The sequence below is a fragment of the Halichoerus grypus genome, chromosome 15, assembly GCF_964656455.1.
Source record: "Halichoerus grypus chromosome 15, mHalGry1.hap1.1, whole genome shotgun sequence".
In the NCBI taxonomy this organism is placed as follows: Eukaryota; Metazoa; Chordata; class Mammalia; order Carnivora; family Phocidae; genus Halichoerus; species Halichoerus grypus.
This window is the reverse complement of record NC_135726.1, coordinates 9,539,050-9,557,228: the sequence shown is the minus strand read 5'-3', so window position 1 is coordinate 9,557,228 and position 18,179 is coordinate 9,539,050. Positions and strand designations below refer to the sequence as shown.

The following is an 18,179-nucleotide window of genomic DNA, read 5'->3' as shown; positions in this document are numbered from 1 at the left end:
AAGACAAAAAGCAACACAGCTCCCTGCCTCCCCATGTCCCCACCTGTTTAAATATGTAATTTTAAAAAAATTAAAAAAATTCAAAGATACGTAATTTTTGAGATGGAGGCTTGTGTTTTTCTGAGACCTAGGCCATGGGAATCCTGGTCAGTAGACTTCCCTGTAGTGCTGAGTTGGGGAGCAAGTTTCAATTGGGGAATGTTCTGGAAAACAACTTCGGCAAGACCAAGTTAAAGATATGCTTCCAGTTTTTGACACTGATAGAATACTTGTTGGTGCTCCAAGAGGATTTGAGAGACTCCACTTTGTAAATTGGGAATTTGTTTTAAACTAGGTTGACCTAAAGAGCGCCAAACCTACGAAATCACATTGATTCATTAATTTATTTCATTCAATAAATTTGCAGGTCTAGGCATTTTACTAAGTGCTTGCGATAGAAAGAAGCGTAAGATGTGGTGCTCTGTCAGTTTGGTCAGGAGTACGCAGATAAACAGATAATTGTAGTATAGCAATACGGTCTCAACTGCAGTTAGTTCCCTGCTCTCCTTCCTTCTAACTGTGCCCACCTCTGGGAGGTGTCGGGTCCAGGAAAGAGATAGTCTATGAATTCTTGATCCGGAATTAAGCGGTCTATAAATGTTGATAAATAAAAGCCCTTTATTTATCAACAGGATCATCCTGCGGCTGGGAGCATCTTCTCTCCAAGACGGGGTTGTTAGAAGTTTCGGGATTTTTACATTTTGCATTTTTAACGTTCCCACGTTTTATAACGTTATGGTTACATGCACAACAAAGTGTGTGAGTCAGCCTGGGTGATGGGAAGCTCTGGAAGGTTTCTGAGCAGGAACATCTAGGCTTCATAATGTCCTAAAAGGCGGAGAGGCCAGAGCCCTGAAAACCAGAATCCGCATCCCTCCTTTCAGCTCCGGTGTCCGTTCCCGCTGGGCCTGGCCTACATTTCCCAGGATGCTCATTTGCTGGAGCTCCAGCAGGATTGGTCAGAACAACGCGGAAGTAATTACGGGTCTCTCGGCAACGGGCGGAGTCCTGGACCATGACTGGAGGCCCACGCCCCTTCCCTGAGGCCGGGAGGTGGACGTAGCTCAGCTCCATCTCCAGAGTAACGGAGCGTCCACCGGCTTTTACTTCCAGCCGAGCGGCAGTGCGATCTCTCCCGAGCTTTCACCGCCGTTCTTCCCAGGCCCCGCCCCTTTTACGCCGGCAGCAGCGAAACGCGGGAGACCTGATTCTAGCTACCGAGTCGTCTGAGCGGCTCGGGGCGGCGCAGTGCGCAGGCGCGAGCGTTTGGGTCTCGCCGCGCGCGGCGCTCGGTTGAAGCGGGACTGAGTTCCTGGGCGCGGAGACCTGGCAGCGGGCGACCGAGAGAGTGGGTGACTGAGCGCCTTCCCTGCCGTTATGGCAGCCCTGCGCTACGCTGGCCTGGACGACACGGACAGCGAGGACGAGCTGCCCCCGGGCTGGGAGCAGAGAACCACCAAGGACGGCTGGGTTTACTATGCCAAGTAAGGGGCCGCAGCGGGGGCCTCCGGGCCTGGGACGCACCTGGAGGGGGCCGCACCTGGAACCCTGACGGCCTCACGTGCCCGGGACCCTGCGCTGCCTGGAATGCCACCTGCGCGCGGAGGGGCTCGGGTCGGCGCTCCAGCTTGGCGAGGCCGCGCGAAGTGGAGGCGATAGTTAAGGAGCTTCCTCAGGGAGGCTCCCACGGTCCCGAGTTGGGGTCGGCTGCCTTTCTGGGCCCTGGGTCCAGCGGGGGTCACCTGGCAGCGCCCAGACGCGCCCTCTGCTGCTCAGGAGGCGGCGCTGCACGGTGCCATGGTGGCCAGCAGGCCTTTACTCCCTCATCCAAAAAAAAATCAGGAAAAAAAAAGGCCAGTGCCCAGCTCCCTCCTTGTGGGTCTGGAGCGGGGACCTAGGAGAATGTATTTTTTAATAAGTGTCCTAATATAGTTATGTATATATACATTTGTATATAGAATAGAACTCCAATAGTTTCTGGCAAAGTTTTGGAAACCCTGGCAGACTCTGTCTCCCTTCCTTTACTGTGCGACTTTGTGCCATTGCAAGAACTCTCAGTCACCGATTTTTCACCTGTAAAATGGGTTGACAGAATTTTAATTCAAGCACTGTACATTAAACACTTAGCACAGATCTAATAAGTACTCTGCGCCATAACTTAGCTTTTCCTGCTCTCTCTGCAGCTGTGGCAGCACCGCCTAAGGCTCATTAGAATCACCTGTCGATCGTCCTAAATACAGGTTTCGGAGACCCTTAAGCAGCAGACACCTGGTGTAGGGAATCTGTATTTTATAAGCTTTCCCTGTAAGGCAGGTTATCATTTGGCTTTGTGAAACGTGGTTGTAAATTAGTGATTTTCAACATCTGGAGAACTTAGACAATAGCTTTTCCTTGGTTCCTCCTCCAGAGATTCTCATTTAACTGGTTTGGGTCCTCCCCACCTTCATTGGTATGTTGTAAAATCTCCCCAGGAGATTCTTATCTATCCAGGGTTGTGAGCCACTGCTGTCTTGGGTTGCTTGGTAGAAACAAAACCAGGGGGAAAAAAAAAAGAAAAAAGAAAGACAGACCTTGGTGAGTTTAATTCATTCAAGACACATTGGGGTTTTATCACATGCCAGGCTCTTTGCTGGGCACTGGTTATACTGAGATAAATAAGACCCACTTGTCACCCAGTCTTGTATGGCAGAGTGACACAAGGCTAGTTCAGTGCAGTGTGTGGATAATGAGCAGTAGCCTGCTAACGTGAGGCGTGTGTGGGCACCTCGGGTGCTTGGGGAGAGTCAGCACCTGAGCTGGGCCTCAGCACAAGTAGAGGTGGGCATGTTCAGGGTCAGGAGGGCAGCCCAGGCTGAGGAGACAGAGTGGAGGCCTCTATATGGCCCATGTGCTGGTGCAGGGACGGGAAGATTGAGGCAGCAGAGGAAGACCCCAGTGTATGGAGGCCCTTCTGTGCCTCATGGAAGAGCTGGGGCTCCATCGTCAGGACCCGGGGGTCCACTGAAGGCTTGGAGCCAGGGAGTACCATCGGATTTATGTCTTTCGAAAGGTGGTTTCTGGCTCTGGAGAATGGTAGGGGCAAGTCTAGCAGTGGGGAGCTGTTAGGCTCTTGTCAGGCTCTAGGCAGCTTCTGAGCACACACTCCCTGTTACCTCTGCCTGGAGATCTATGTGCCTGGAGAGCTATGTGAAGGGCTGTGTCATCCCCCAGAGCTGAACTTAAATGCCACTGCCCAGGAGACCTTCCTCTTATCCCTGACCCCTACACCCTCTTCCCAGCATCTCGTTATCTGAGTCATGGCACTTGGCCTTTTCTGTAGTCATCTTAGCCATACTCTCCTTGTTTGTGCTCTGTCTTCCTCCCCCAGATTGTAAGCTTCATGAGGGCAGGGACCTTTTCTTGTTACCCTCTGAATCCCCTGTGCTTAGCACCTGGGAGACATAAGTCCGTGTGGGATGAATGAATTAATTCCTCCAGTGAAGGGTTCCTCGGGCCTCCCTGAGCAGGTGGCATACTGGGCCCTGGAATGCAAAGGTGCACAGGACTGCCATCCTGGCTGTAAGAGCCCTCCTCGGCCTCCTGCTTTGTGTGGGGCTTACCTTCGTTCTGGCCATTTAGCCTAGGCTCCTTGGCTTCCTTTCAAGTTTGCCTGGAGCCTGATGTTACCCTGTCTCTTCCCCTTGTGTCCTACCTTATGTTGGGTGGCCTTTCCCATCTGCTTCCTTCCTCGATGGCGTCCAGTGTCTGGGCTCTTCTTTCACTAAATAAGATCTGCACACCCAGTCAGCTCCTCCGAGTGCTTCCAGGGGATTCAGTGGTGCATATATGGTCCCTGAAAAGGCTCTCCTGCCTCCCCAGTGTTGGGTCTCAAACTGGCCTGTCTGGGTCTCTTGTTTACACTGAATGTAGTGACAGGTTTTGGCTGGGCCCAGCTGGGGGTCCCTCCCTCTAGTTCCCCTGGCCCTCGGTGCTTTAGCTCTCCAGGTGGAAGGATGCCTCTGACCAATCCTAACCCTAATTCCCTGCAGTCCCCCTTGATCTCTCCTGACCTGCAAGCATCCTGGTCTTTCTTTTCTCTTAACTCTGGAAGGGTCACTTGTCCTCTCTTGGGGTTTGGGAAACTGTTAATGGGCTAAAAGAAGTCTGCCCTCTGAGTAGTTCCTGTTTTCCAGTGGTCTTCCTCTCAACCACAGCAAAGCCACCCCCAAGGACAGAGGCTGTAGCCCCCAATGAGACCTCCCTCCCCGACTCATGCCTTTGCCCCTCTCCTGTTGTGTGGCTTCTTTTGGCCCCTTGTGCTTTCCCATGTGTCCCGTGGTGCACTCACAGACCTCAGGAGGACACATGTCCTATGGCTCCAGGGCCCCCCAGGCTGGGCTTTCAGGGAGAGAACCGTCCTGCCACTGAGAGCAGACCTGGCTCCAGAGAGAGCTGGTGGGTCTTTCTCCCCTCTTTGGCACGGTCCAGTGCAGCCCTTCTGCCCAAGCCAGGAGGTGGGGATGGAAGGACAAGGTCTCAGTGCCTGGGCCTGTCGCTGCAGTCACCTGGGCCTTCCTGGGCCCTCCACCCCCAGCTGCTTTCCTTCTGAAGCCCTGGGGTCTTGGCAGCCAGAGGGCCAGCCGGCCTTGCCTGGTCGGGAGATGGTTCCCTGGTCCATGGGGCCGGCCCTCCTCACAGTCAGATCTCTGTCTCCAAGTTGACTTCAAAAACAAATTTCTAGAACAGCATACTTGAAAGTGATATCCATGTAATGTGGTATGAATTTAATTTTGATCCTTTTGGTTTAAGTTAAGATCCCTGTTAATTATCTCTTTAAATGACAAAAAGCTTATTGAAGAAGAAAAAATAGAAGAGGGCTTCTGTTTAAAGGAGAGGAAGATAACACTTTGGGGACATATGTCGTGATTTTCTGTTCATTAAGTCATTTTAGGTTACAATTAAGAACACTTTCTAATTACGTTTTATATGTAAGTATTTATTTAAATTAATGCTTCTGTACGAAAGGCATAGTTCTTAGTTCTTCACACATGTTAACTCATTGGGTCCTCACTAGCCCCAAGGAGCAGATGCTTCTATTATCCCCATTTTACAGATGGGGAAACTGAGGCACAGGGCGGTCAAACACCTCTTTAAGGGCACATAGCTGGTGAGTGGGAGAGCTGGAACTCATGAGCATTTGTCCTTCAGGGGACAGTTGGAGATGTCTGGAGACACTTTCTGTTGCCACAACTATGGTATATTGGCATCTGGTAGGTAGAGATGGGGGATGCAGCTAATCGTCCTTCAGTGCACGGGACAGCCCCCACAGCAGAGAATGATCTGGCTTAAATGTCAGGACTGCCAGTGGTAAGAAACCTTGACTTAGGCATTTTCTGTCAAAGTAAAAAACATGGGGGTGACAATGTTTATCTTGTCTTTTTTAAAATGTCTCTCAGAATGGAAAAAAAAAATGTTCTCAGTGAGTTTTCCACCTCCTTTGGAAAGCATTTATTCATGCTGCCCGTTTACATTTGGGCGGCTCCTCGGGCCAGGCACAGGGCTGGGTGTCTGAGGGTTCAGCTGGACGCTGGTCGGCTATGGGGGTCAGCGTTCCACTCACAGGGGCACTTCATGGATTCTTGAGGGCAGGTCTTTGTGGAGCTTGGCTCAAAGCTCATTTGATGCCTGCCTGTGGGTTGCAAACTACTTTTAACACCAGGCAGAGGAAAATGTAAAATCACATCTGTAAAGTTTTCTTGAAGAAGCATGAGGAGGAAAGCAAAGCAAAGAGCAGGAATGGTGTAGGTCTTTGCCAGCGTCTGGTTTGCTCGCTGTTCCCTTCAGTTTGCAAGGAGAAGCAGGGGTTGTGTCCCCGAGGAGCAGCTTGTCCTTACCAGGGACTCAGGCTCTCCCTTTCTGCGAGCAGGATTTCATGGTGGTCGATGTACAAGTAGACGTTGGTCCGGGCTGCTGATACCCTGCCTTCGTACAGGGACTTCATTGTTCGCCAATCACTGTCACAAGTAGGGTGTCACTTACCTTTCCAACAGCTCTGTGAGGTGGGTGTGGGGCCAGGGAGACTGGCTGACTGATTACAGGTATTCGGGAGCCCAAGTCTTTGGCCTCCTGAGTCCAGTGTCCACAGAGCTGCTGCACCCACCACTGAGAGTTTGCAAAAACAGGCCTGAAGCCCACAGTTCCCCAAAAAACCTTGTTTGCCTCGTGTAAAATTTTACAGCAGATTCATGCTCTCTATATATGTTCTCTTTAAAGTAATTGGTAGGGAGGTCATATTCAGATTTTATCATCTAGATATCAGTGATTATTATTTTCTACTTTGGCATGAGTATGTGAACTTTTAGGAAATTCAGCCTCCCCTGGGAATGCCTCCTGCAACATCCAGCTGCTTCTCTGATGAAGTAATTTTGTTTTTCTTGATATTTTATCACCTGTTGACGGTACCACTAGTCTGTTACTGGCTCACGATTTTAATTGTAACTTTGTGTGCTGTTAGATAAAATGCTAAATTTTCCACAGAAATAGGACGAGTTTATATATTTGATTTGTTTATAATAGGTAGCACTTTTGAGGGCTTTTTATATGTCATGTACTGTGTTCAGTCCTTGATATACCTTATCCTCATAGCATTTCCTTGAGATCAGTTCTAGGATCATTTCCATTTTGCAGATAGGTAAATTGAGGCACCAAAGTTGAGTAACTTGGCTAGGTTGCAGTTAGGTGACCTTTGGGGCTTTCTAACTGCATTCTTAAATACCTCTTGGGAGCAGTTAGGAGTCGGTGCTTAAAACACTTCAAAGTTTTATCTGTGGAAAGAATAAATACTTAAGATTAATATACCTAAATGATATCTAAATATCAGCATCATAAATTAGACTGAAGTCTGTTCATCTGTCCTGGGATAAAACTAAAACAAATGCAAAACCCCTCTAGATACTCTGAGTGATTCACTAAGCTTTCTAAAGTTGACCCACAACTGGGGTTCCAGTCTGCTTCTCTTCCTCGTCCTCCACAGCCTGCTCACGAAGACAGGCTTTCAGATTTCCTTGGGCTGCTTCTCCTTCCCACGCAGGGAATTGGACCTGATGTAGACAGTAGCATTTATGTTCTGAGTATTTCTTCTCTGAACTCTGGCTTTACTACTCTTGGGAAATAGTGTTGTTGGCGGGGGGGGGGGGGGGCACAATGCAGTTGATTAATTTTTAGAAGTGTAACCTTCACTTACTATTTTTTTGTGGAGTTTTAGCTTTTTTTTTTTTTTTTTTTTTAACAGTCACGCTGAGGAGAAGACCCAGTGGGAACATCCGAAAACTGGAAAAAGAAAACGAATAGCAGGAGGTTTGTATGTTGTTGTCATAAACCAAATAACCTTGTATTTAAAGCATTAATAGATAGCAAAACTGTCACAGTCAGGTGACAGGCTGCTCTGTCATTCCTGGAAGGTTCTCTAGGAGGGAGCCATCAAGGAATCAAGCTCTCTCTCGGAGGAGCTCACGGGATGTGGCAGAAGGAGGCGATGAGAGTGGGGTGGAATGGTGAGGGTGATTTCTCATGGGCTTTTTATAACGGCCACGGTTGGTACACACAACCTGAGGTGGCCCAGTGAGGCTGCTGGTTGGTGGGATAGGCTTCGGGGCGGGGGCTGGAAGGGCATGGAGCCTTCTGACCTGGGCCCTGGGCCTCCGTTTACCCCATCTCTGCCGCACGCAGACCTGCCAGTCTCCCTGTGTTTCAGATTTGCCGTATGGATGGGAACAAGAAACCGATGAGAATGGACAAGTTTTTTTTGTCGAGTAAGTGTCTATATAGAAACTCCTCTCAGTCGTTTTGCCTTTCAGTAGGAATTTTTTGTTTTTAAAGTAATATACCTCGAATATAGAAAAATATGTAGTATGTAACTGTAATCTTATCAGTAGGAATAACTACTTTTAATAATTTTTTTTACTTATTCTCCAAGTCTGCTTCCTTCAAAGAAAAAAAAGGTAGGGAGTGCACTTTGTGAATTGTGTAGTAACCTTTCTCCACATAATGTCTTGTGAGCATTTTCTCCTGTTTGTTTTTTTCAAGACAGTGGTGCTAAATGGCCATGGAGTATTATTTTGTACCGATAGACTGTAACTTATCAAATTACCTCCTGAGCATTGATGTTGTTAAGTTCCTGTGTAACTCCTCGGTCGCTCACCTCTCCGCCTGTTAGAGCAGTGTGCTGGTAAATGGTCCCCCGCCAACTCTGGTGGGGGCGGGGGGACGCCCAGATCTGTTTCCATGGGGCACATCCTTTCACCATAGCTTCTTTCAGGCCACCCGGGGGATGTCAGTGAGGAGCCAGGAGAGGTGTGCCCCTGTGGGCCAGGCAGTACTGTGGCGTCTGGCGTGATACCCTTCCAGACACTTCTCTGGCAGCTCCGGTTATAAGTAAAACGAAAGCTGGATTCTTCTTGGCTCTTTGTATTTCTAGGGTGATGAGTATAGATCTTAAGCTATATTATTATTTTAAGCACATACATGTTACAGAAAAACTTGAAATCACAAAATCTCATCTGTTTATTTCTGGAGAGTTAGTTCTTAATGGTTTTTAAGATATTTTGAGATCTTTTGTCTCCGATCCAAAGAGTACATTTAAAAATGTAAAAAAATAAATCTGTTACATAGGAGTAACCCATTAATCCATATGTACTAATATATTTGAGTTTCTATAAGACTTAGATCACCTCCAAATCCAAACTACAGTGCTCGGAGGAGATGTGAATACGGTCTTGAAATGAAGATCATCAGAACTTCAGAATGTTCAGACTTTTTATCATTTTGAGTTTGCCACCTCCTACCAGTTTTCTTACGCCCTTGCGCGGGGTTCAGAGATTTCACTGAAATCTACTGACAACAGTGGCTGGCAGATCTTAACAGCCACATTTACATGAATTAAAAAAAAAAAAAATCCCAAAGCTGCTTCCTTTTTTGAAATCTCAGGATACAAGGCAGTGCTTTTTATATGCTACAGCGTATTTCAGGCAGTTCTGAAGAAAAGGATTTGATGACTATCTTTCCAGGCAGGAATGCAATCCTTCTGGAGGCCAGAAGACAGACTTAAATGGACGCCAGTTCTTTCTGGGGTTAAGAATAAACCTTTTTAGTACATGAAAAATGGGGTTTGCCTCACCTAAACTATAAGATGGTCTTACATTTATAAATGCCTGGGTTCACTGTTTTCTCCTTTTCTTTGCAGCCATATAAATAAAAGGACCACTTATTTGGACCCGAGACTGGCATTTACGGTGGATGATAACCCTACGAAGCCGACCAGCAGGCAGAGATACGATGGCAGTACCACCGCCATGGAGATCCTCCAGGGCCGGGACTTCACCGGCAAGGTGGTCGTGGTTACCGGAGCTAATTCAGGAATAGGTAGGCCGTCCCTGACCGTCGTCGTGATTTTTTTGTCCCTGCTATAATGAAATCCACTTAAATTTGAACTACAATGAAATCTTTTAGAATGATTCTCTAATATAAAAATGTATTTATAGCCTTTCCTGCTGTCGTTTTGTTAAGATCCTGGCCTCTTTTTAAATCCCACTGTTCTCATGGAAGGCCGTGGAAGGGCTGACCTTGAATTCTCTGAGAGCTGAACACTCAGCAAAAGACTGTGGCTATTCTGGTATTCAGGGATTAGAGACAAACAGGTTCCGTTTAAGGGTTTCCAGCCTGGTCTGTGTGGTGTCTGGACACATTTCAATGACTTGGGTTGTTGAAACCAAAATTGATTGGTAATGGAATAGCAGGAGCAACAACCTATCATGACTTTGGAACAAAGGGTACTGCAGGTTTCACCTGGTCAATGAGAGTATCATTTTCCTTTGGAAACAGGATCTTGTTTCTCTGTAAAGTTGGGGAGTTAGTCCTTGTCTTAACCTCTGGATTAACCGTCTTAACCGCCAGTGTTTAACTGCAGTGACTGGCACAGGTAGATGGCTCCAGAGGCCACCCTTCCTTTAGCAAACAGGGCTGCTAAAAGGGACAGTGGCAGAGCAGATGCTCGTACGAGAGCTTTCCGCGTGATTTTATTCTTACTCTGTTTTGATCCACTGACATCAGCATACGTACCTGTAAGAACCAAACTGCCCTAAGGATTTACATCTTCAGGTTAATTTACACGGACGAAACATAGAATTACATTGGGCTGTTTTCTGGCAAGTTCTGTCTGCCCTTTGACCCCTCACAGTTCCCCACTGCCCCCCTCGTTGGCCTTCTCTTTCATAAGCTTTGTCTCCTCGTGCCTTTCTGCACCTCCTCCGCTGTCTCCTTTCTCCATCCTTCTTCATTTTCAGTGACCCCTTCTCGAACCTCCAGAAGCATTCCCGGCATCATCAGGGGAAGCACAGGGGGTGAAAATACATTCTTAGAGGATCAGTTATTGCATGGCAGAGGGTCTAGTCTAACAGGTGACCGTCCCAGAGCAGAGCTCTTGACTGTACTTGTCTGTGAAGGCAGAGAGGCAAATGGAAGTTTTAAAAAAAGGGAAAGGGATTTATTTAAAATCAACTCTCGGACCTCACCCTAGGCTCAGAGTATGTTCAGTTCAATTTTCTGAACTTCTCTATTGGGGTGGATTCTATGTAATCGTCATTGATATTGAAACTGATGATGCTGTATTAAAAATAACGACTGGATCCTCAGTCACCCAAGAAACAATATATTGTGTTGATTGCATTGACTACTGTTATATGAGGGTGTGGACCAATACAGTGGAAAATAATTAAGAGAAAATAAGTACTTAAGGACTTAAGTAAAATACCTCTTTTTATTTAACAATTAGTTAACCAGAAAATTAAAAGATCTCATTCCTTTACTCTTCTAGAGAGACAGTTTTTTCCTTTAATTAGTAAGCAACGTGACTACTGGTTATTTTCTGCATAGGTGTTCAAACTTTGTTCCGTCTGACGTTAGATAGCAGACCTTGATGCTCCTAATGCTCTGCCAAAGATTTGCAGCGTCAGACTTAAGGACATCATGATCCAGGACTAGTAGAGCTGGTTCAGAGCATACAAAGAGCTTTGTTTCATTGGATCTTTAATCATAAAGGAAGGGATTCTGAAGCATCGAGAATAAATGTGTTGATTAGAATGGACTTCGAGCCTCTTAGAGGAAACTCTGTGCCTCTTCACTGCTCCCGCTTCCTCTTTCTTGAAGACCTTTCCTTTCTGATGTCCACGGTCGACTTTGCGGACACTGCAGGCAGGTTTCTGTGGTCCAGCTGGATGTGGTGGCAAATCGTCAAGCTTAAGAGTGGAAGGAGTGCTGGGAGGGTCTTGGGGCGACCAGCTCTTCCTATGCCAACACCTGCACTCCTTCCCTAGCTCCAGCCTTCCCTCAGAAACTGCCTGCAGCGCTTCCGGCTACCCCCCTCCCTTCTCCTCTCTTGGGAAGCATAGGTCTTGGTGGATGTGAAAGATTTTTATTCTTAATTTTTGAAATAATATCGCCCTGAAAATTCCAAGCAATCAAATCCTTGCAAATCACTTTACTTGGCAGCAGTGGTCTCAGGCTTAAAGAAAAGAGGCTGAAGATAGGCACACGGCTTTTCGTCGTAACTAAGTTCACTTTTTGTATCCTGCGTGGCTGCCTTAGAAAGTGTCCTTGCCCAAGTAGGCTGTGGCTTCCAGATAAAGTCCTCCCTTCTCCTGAACTATGAAACATGTCCCTCTATAAATTGCTGTCACCACTTCTCTGCACATTTCAAATGAAGTAACTGAATGCAGAGTGAATCAGGCATCTTCATTTCCAAGATGTATGGGCATTCAGGAGTCCTCTTCTATCCGAGCTTTAATGGTGTTGGTGTTCACTTTCCTTTTGCTGTTCACGGGAGCCTGTTTTCTGTGTATTAGCTGTCCAACCTTTAGCCTTGTGGGTGTCTGTTCTCTTTGAAGTAGAGTGGGCTGCCACAAAGCATACCAGTATTTAGAGAGTGGTGGCTCCAAGACTAAAAACGTAGGTAACCTGATTTGCTTTGCAAAGGCTGATTTACAAACCTGATATTTCCAATGATTCTTTATTTTTAATTTTTTTTTAATTCTCCACAGGCATTGCTTTGTTGGAATTGCTGTCGGTGAGGCTCTCTCTGTGGTGGGAGGGGATGATCAGGTGGTAAGAGGGGACACCTTTCCTTGATGAGCTTCAGTGTTGCACTAAGATACTGCCCCCTTTGAAGTGGCCTCTGAGCAGGTTTTGTGTTATTGTCTTCCTCCTCTGGCTGTAAGTTGGTTTGGAGTGATAGTTAGAATTTTCAGTAGTTTATAGTACTAAGGCAGTTAGAGGGATTCCCACTTAATTCAGCTCAAAAAGATCAGGGTGATTCTGGAAGATGTAAGGATTCTGAGGAGATGTCAGAATAAAGCATTATGAGTTCATGAAATCTTTGTTTTTGCACTTAAAGTCTGTAACTAGGTATTGCTATTGTTTGGGTTCAGCTGTCTAGATTGGGGGTTGGCAGAGTGTGGCTCATGGGCTAAATGTGACTGCTGTCTGATTTTGTAACTACAGTTTTATGGAACATGGCCACGCCCATTTATTTCCACCTTTTTTCTGTGGCAGTTTTCGTGCTTTCTGCAAAATTGAGTAATTACAGTAGAGAACACATGGCCTGCAAAGCCTAAAATATTTACTATCTGGTCCTTTAAAGAGAACGTTTGCCAGCCCCTGCATTAGATGATTTAGTCCCTTTCCAAGTAACATCACCCCAACATTCTCTAAAGCAGCCCCAATTTAGATAACATTTAGATAAATTTGAAGCCCCGGGCCACAGGAAGCTTTTGGTGGCACACTCTCTGTGACCTCTGGGGACATCTCACCTATGTCTTGCACCGCTTGCTTCGGCTCTGTCCCCTTTTTTAGGGAGCTATGAACATTCAGACGTTGCCTCCTCAGAAACTAACACTCTTCTCTCCTTGACCTTTGTTCAACCAGTGTTCTGAACCTGAAGACCTTTATAGATTGAAAGCTGTAGCTTGGACCTCTCTCTGTGGAGATCAGCATCTCGGTTTCCAGGGGGACGTCATCTCTTCACCCAAACTTCTACTAGCAAACCAAGAGGCCCGGAACCCCACAGTCCTGACGTGCTAACCAGTAGAGATGAGGGAGGAACTGATTTCTCTTTGTGCTCGACATAGCGCTGAGTGGGAAGGGGGCAGGTGTGTCACGACTCTCTGGACTTAGTGGCTTGCTTGATGGCTCCGATTTGGTAAAAATGAGTGGAAATGGCTTCAACCATTTAATGGTGATCATTAAATACAAGCCTTGCTGGGAAGTCTTGGGAGAGGGGCTGTTTTAGGCTAGGCCATTTCCCATCACAGAGAACCCCATAGCTGCTTTTCTAGACTCAACCTGTCAGTTGCTCTGATTTGTCTCTGCGTTTAAATAGTCGAGTAGGAAGTGCTACCTACTTGAATCTGAGGGCTGACATGTGCTCATCAAAGGCAGGATTCTTCTAATGAGGGGTTAACTGAATGCCTCGATGTGGGACAGCACCTACCCTGTTGACGGTCTCCCGTTAGCAGGGGCTTTTGTTGGAACTTCCACAGTCTGTTGCAGCGGGCAGACAGAATGATCATCACATTTAAGGGGTAAAATCCAGGCTTTGTCAAACGTCCATTTAAACACTAGTAACAAGGGGTGCCTGGCTGGCTCAGTCGGTAGAGCATGTGACTCTTGATCTTGGGGTCATGGGTTTGTGCCCCACATTGAGTATAGAGATTACTTAAAAATAAAAATCTTTAAAAAAAAACAAAAAACAAAAAAAACCAGTTACAGGTATGAGCACATTAAATATTTTCAGTGTAATATTTTTTGGTAATGATGATAAAACTTTCTCCTTGCAGTCTTAAGCTACCAGTGGTTAAAATTTGATTTCTAAATCCCTTTCAGGATTTCTTCAGGATGAAAAATTCCTTTGGCTTTTTGAACCTTCCTAACACTGGGCTGTGTCAGTGTCGTGACTTTAGATCTAGGATAGCCTGGTCTGGTTTCGATTTTTGAGCCAGAGGGCCCATTACCAGGAACAAAACTTTTTTTTCCCTGGACAGATACAAGCTGGCCACTTTGGTCTATACCAGTGAAATGTGTTTTAGGACTGACACTTAATTTTTTGGTATTTATATAATGTAATCCTCTCTAAGTTTTATTACATGGATTCTAATTGTGTATATTTATTTAAACATCAATATCGATATATTTTGAGATATAAAATGTACATGCTCAAGCTACGACAGTCACCCCTAAATTTGTTCTCCTTGAAACAAAATGAAGGTATCAGATTTCCTTGTAGGAATCCAAAATGATAGTATAATGTTGAAATTGCTTGTTTTGGCTTTGGGAGCCCATTTTTTAAAGCTCGGGGTCTTGTTCCTAAATCATGTGTTGAAATTACAGTGTGAAGTATGGTTTCCATGTTCTTTTATCCTACTAATGACCACCATGATGGATTCATATCTGATGTAAATTCTACGAGTTCTGCAGTAATACAGGAAGAGTGCTTTTCTTCATATAGAGATGTGTATTCATTCTTAAGATTTTTAAACCGACACTTCAAAATTAGGAGCTGGACTGGCTTTCTTTATACCTTCAGTTCTTTGCTCTCTTTTCCATCCTGTTACTAAATTTTGCCTTCTATCCTAAACCATGTGTTGACTTGTTTTGTTTTTTTTTCCAGTTATTCCAAAAGATCCCATAAATCTGAGGCCATAAGCTAACTTGCAGTCATTTTCTTGGTCAAAACCTGCTCATATGGGATCATTACATTTGGGATCCTGATGCCTGATGACAATTTCCTTTCCGATTGTCAACAAGACTCAAAATAGTGGGATCTTGGCATTTATCTTCTTTTTAGGAACCTGTGCTCATTAGTAGAGGGAAAATTTCTGAAGTAATCTAAAGAACCTTTTGGGAATATATTAAATTAAAAACATTTGTGACCAGTGGGGCACCTGGGTGGCTCAGTCGGTTGAGTGGCTGACTCTTGGTTTTGGTTCAGGTCATGATCTCGGGGTCCTGGGATTGAGCCCTTTGTCGCTCTGTGTTCAGTGGGCAGTCTGCTTGAGATTCTTTCTCTCTCTCCCTCTGCCCCTTTCCCAGCTCACTTGCTTTCTCTCTAAAATAAATAAATAAAACGTAAAAAAACCAAAAAGCCCAAAATATTTGTGACCACTTTTCCTTTATGCTAGAATATATCCATATATTACAAGTAAAAATTTTAAAATTACTTTGTTCTGAGATGCTATTGAGTTTTGGCAGTATTGGAAGAAGTCCTTGAATGATACTACATAAAATTGAGTATTAGTACCTTATGAATTAAACAACCACTTTGCAGTTAAATATTCTTAGACACTGAATATCCATGGAGACCACATAGTCTTGTTCAGAGTACATGGAAAGCTTAAGAGTATCGCAGAAGGGGCACCTGGGTGGCTCAGTTGGTTAAGCGTCTGCCTTCAGCTCAGGTTGTGATCTCAGCGTCTGACTCCCTGCTCATCAGGGAGTCTGCTTCTCCCTCTCCCTCTGCCCCTCCCCGTGCACCTGCATGTACTCTCCCTCTCTCTCTCTCTCTCTGAAATAAATAGTAAATAAAATATTTTTTCTTAATGTTCAATTAGTCAACATATAATACATAATTAGTTTTTGATGTAGTGTTCGACGATTCATTAGTTGCGTATAACACCCAGTGCTCATCCCCACACGTACCCTCCTTAATACCCTTCACCCGGTTACCCCATCCCCCCAGCCCCCTCCCTTCTGTAACCCTCAGTTTGTTTCCTGGAGTCCAGAGTCTCTCATGGTTTGTCTCCCTCTCTGATTTCTTCCCCTTCAGTTTTCCCTCCCTTCCCCTGTGGTCCTCCATGCTATCCTTACGTTCTACATATGACTGAAACCAGGTGATAATTGTCTTTCTCTGCTTGACTTATTTCACTTAGCATAATCCCCTCCAGTTCCATCCATGTTGATGCAAATGGTGGGTATTCATCCTTTCTGATGGCTGAGTAATATTCCATTGTCTGCTGCTCCCTGTCCCTCTGCCCCTTCCCATGTTCCTGCAAGTGCTCTTCCTCTCCCTCTCAAATAAATAGTAAATAAAATCTTAAAAAAGAGTGTCAGTGAAGCTATATATCCAAAGGAGACCAACCGAAATATTCTAATGAACCTCACATCATCATTGGTAATCACATACAAAACACATTAAATAGGTATATATAAATAACTATATATATGTATAATGCTATATAAATTGTATGTATGTACCTGATTAGAGCTCAGACTTTTTTGTCATATGAGAAGAGTTGAATTTTACACTTGCACGTAGGTTTAGGTTTTCATTTATTTGTTGAGTGCCAGTGTATATAACGAGGGGGTTGTGGAAGCTGTTGTTCAGGGAAGGAATGGTTCAAGATCATCATTTAGAGCAAATATCTAAAAAATAAGACTTCTATCCTGATTTGAGATTGCAGGTGTTTTATAAAGTCTGAAAATTTGGAAGTTATTTTACGTAATACTCAATTCAAGTGATTAGGTCTTTTGGTTTTACTTACTGGAGTGACACAGCGATGGTCCGGAGAAGTTAGCCTCAGAGAAGGGTCTTCCTACAGCTCTACCTTCCGTCCACTAGAGGGCTCTGTTGCTCTGTGATACCGTCCAACAGAAGCCCCCAGCGTCTCAGTATAGTTTTCCTCCTCAGCTGGTCTTGCTTTCATTTTTGTTAAATAATGCCTTTTACTTTCCTAACATATCTTTTAGGCCTTGTACTTCTTGGTGAAAGAGTTCAAACGGAAGACCGTTACTAGTGTCATGTTTGTTTCTTTTTCCTTTTCTCTCTCTCTCTCTTTTTTTTTTTTTTTTTTTTTGGCTTTTGTTTTTTGTATAAAATGCCAAGGATGAAGAGATCCATTTAATAAAAAGGTCCATTGTATTCAGGGAGCAGCCTGTTCTGCCAGATTACACAAGGGCATGTGTTTTCGTGACATTATTGGTTTTGAGTGTGCTGGCCTATCAATAATGTGGTTTTTTTTTTTTTCTAAGTGGAAATTGCAATATTTAAATATTAATGCCTCTGTTTAAGGTTCATTTAGAATGCCTTGGTGATCTTAGAATTTATTTTCAGAATATAGAGTTTCCTTGCCCCTGCAACCCTAGCCTCACCCAGCATTATATAATTTATTTGTAATTAGACTGTTTATTAATGATATGTTTTTGTACTAGAAGGAAATATGTCCTTTTGGACTTAGTATGTGTTTCTTAAATCAGAGAGGCCGTATGAAACCGAATACTTAATATGAAGCAAGTAGCCAGCACTCTGTGCATACAAGATCTTAAGGAGTGTGATTTTTATTTTGGCTCTCTAAAGTTTGAGGCAACCCATTAATTGCATGCTTCAGCTCTCAAACAGAAATTTGGCCCAGGAAAGGAGACACTTTCGGCTTTATAAAACTGCTTATTTTCAAATTTTAAATGGGGACAGGATGAATACGCTACGTTACATACTTTGATTTATATGATTCTTTTTCTCAGCTTACTTTTTCTTTCTTGAAAATGAAAGAGCCTTGCAAGCGTTGTTGACTAGTAACATCGCAAAACGATTTCACCAGAGTAAAGATATCTTGGTCATCCATGTACAGATGTGTCCATTGTTTGTCAAATAAAAATTCGTTAAAATGAGACGGTTATCCTGGGAATTATTACAGATTTTATAATAAAAGGCATGGTGGCAGTTGAAACCCTTGGACCCTTGCCTTTTCAGTCACGAGTAGGGCCCTCTTGCAAAGCTCTCTTGAATTGAGGTCTTTGGTAGATGGATCAAAATTCCAAAAGCAGGAGTTGCTTGCCTTAATTTATTATCTTCCTTTGGCTTCATAGATAACACTACATTTCATGAAGTGCCAGTCTTTATCTCGCCAAGCCCAACTAAATGAGTTAAAGAAGAAGTGTCCTCTTATTTAACAAGTTGTGTGACATGGTTGGAATCTAGTTGTTTCAGATCTGTGAGTTAGTTGCTCATCAGGCAGTGCTGCTTTGTGTTCTGGTTAGAAGCCATATTCCCATCGTACTGTCTCTGAAAGCAAATCAAGGTTTCCTCACTGGACTCAGAGAAGATCTAAGATTGTGTGCTC

The 18,179-nt window shown here is 44.7% G+C and overlaps 1 protein-coding gene across 1 annotated transcript in view; it reads left to right on the top strand.

The window, feature by feature from the left end:
* The first annotated feature begins 1,102 nt into the window (after positions 1 to 1,102).
* WWOX (WW domain containing oxidoreductase) overlaps positions 1,103 to 18,179 on the top strand; it is a 930,620-nt gene continuing 913,543 nt past the window's right edge. Inside the window, exons 1-4 of the mRNA XM_078062358.1 lie at positions 1,103 to 1,523; positions 7,310 to 7,374; positions 7,772 to 7,829; positions 9,260 to 9,438. Of these exons, the coding sequence (XP_077918484.1) occupies positions 1,417 to 1,523; positions 7,310 to 7,374; positions 7,772 to 7,829; positions 9,260 to 9,438 (409 nt within the window). The 5' untranslated portion in view covers positions 1,103 to 1,416. The remainder of the gene's footprint in view (positions 1,524 to 7,309; positions 7,375 to 7,771; positions 7,830 to 9,259; positions 9,439 to 18,179) is intronic.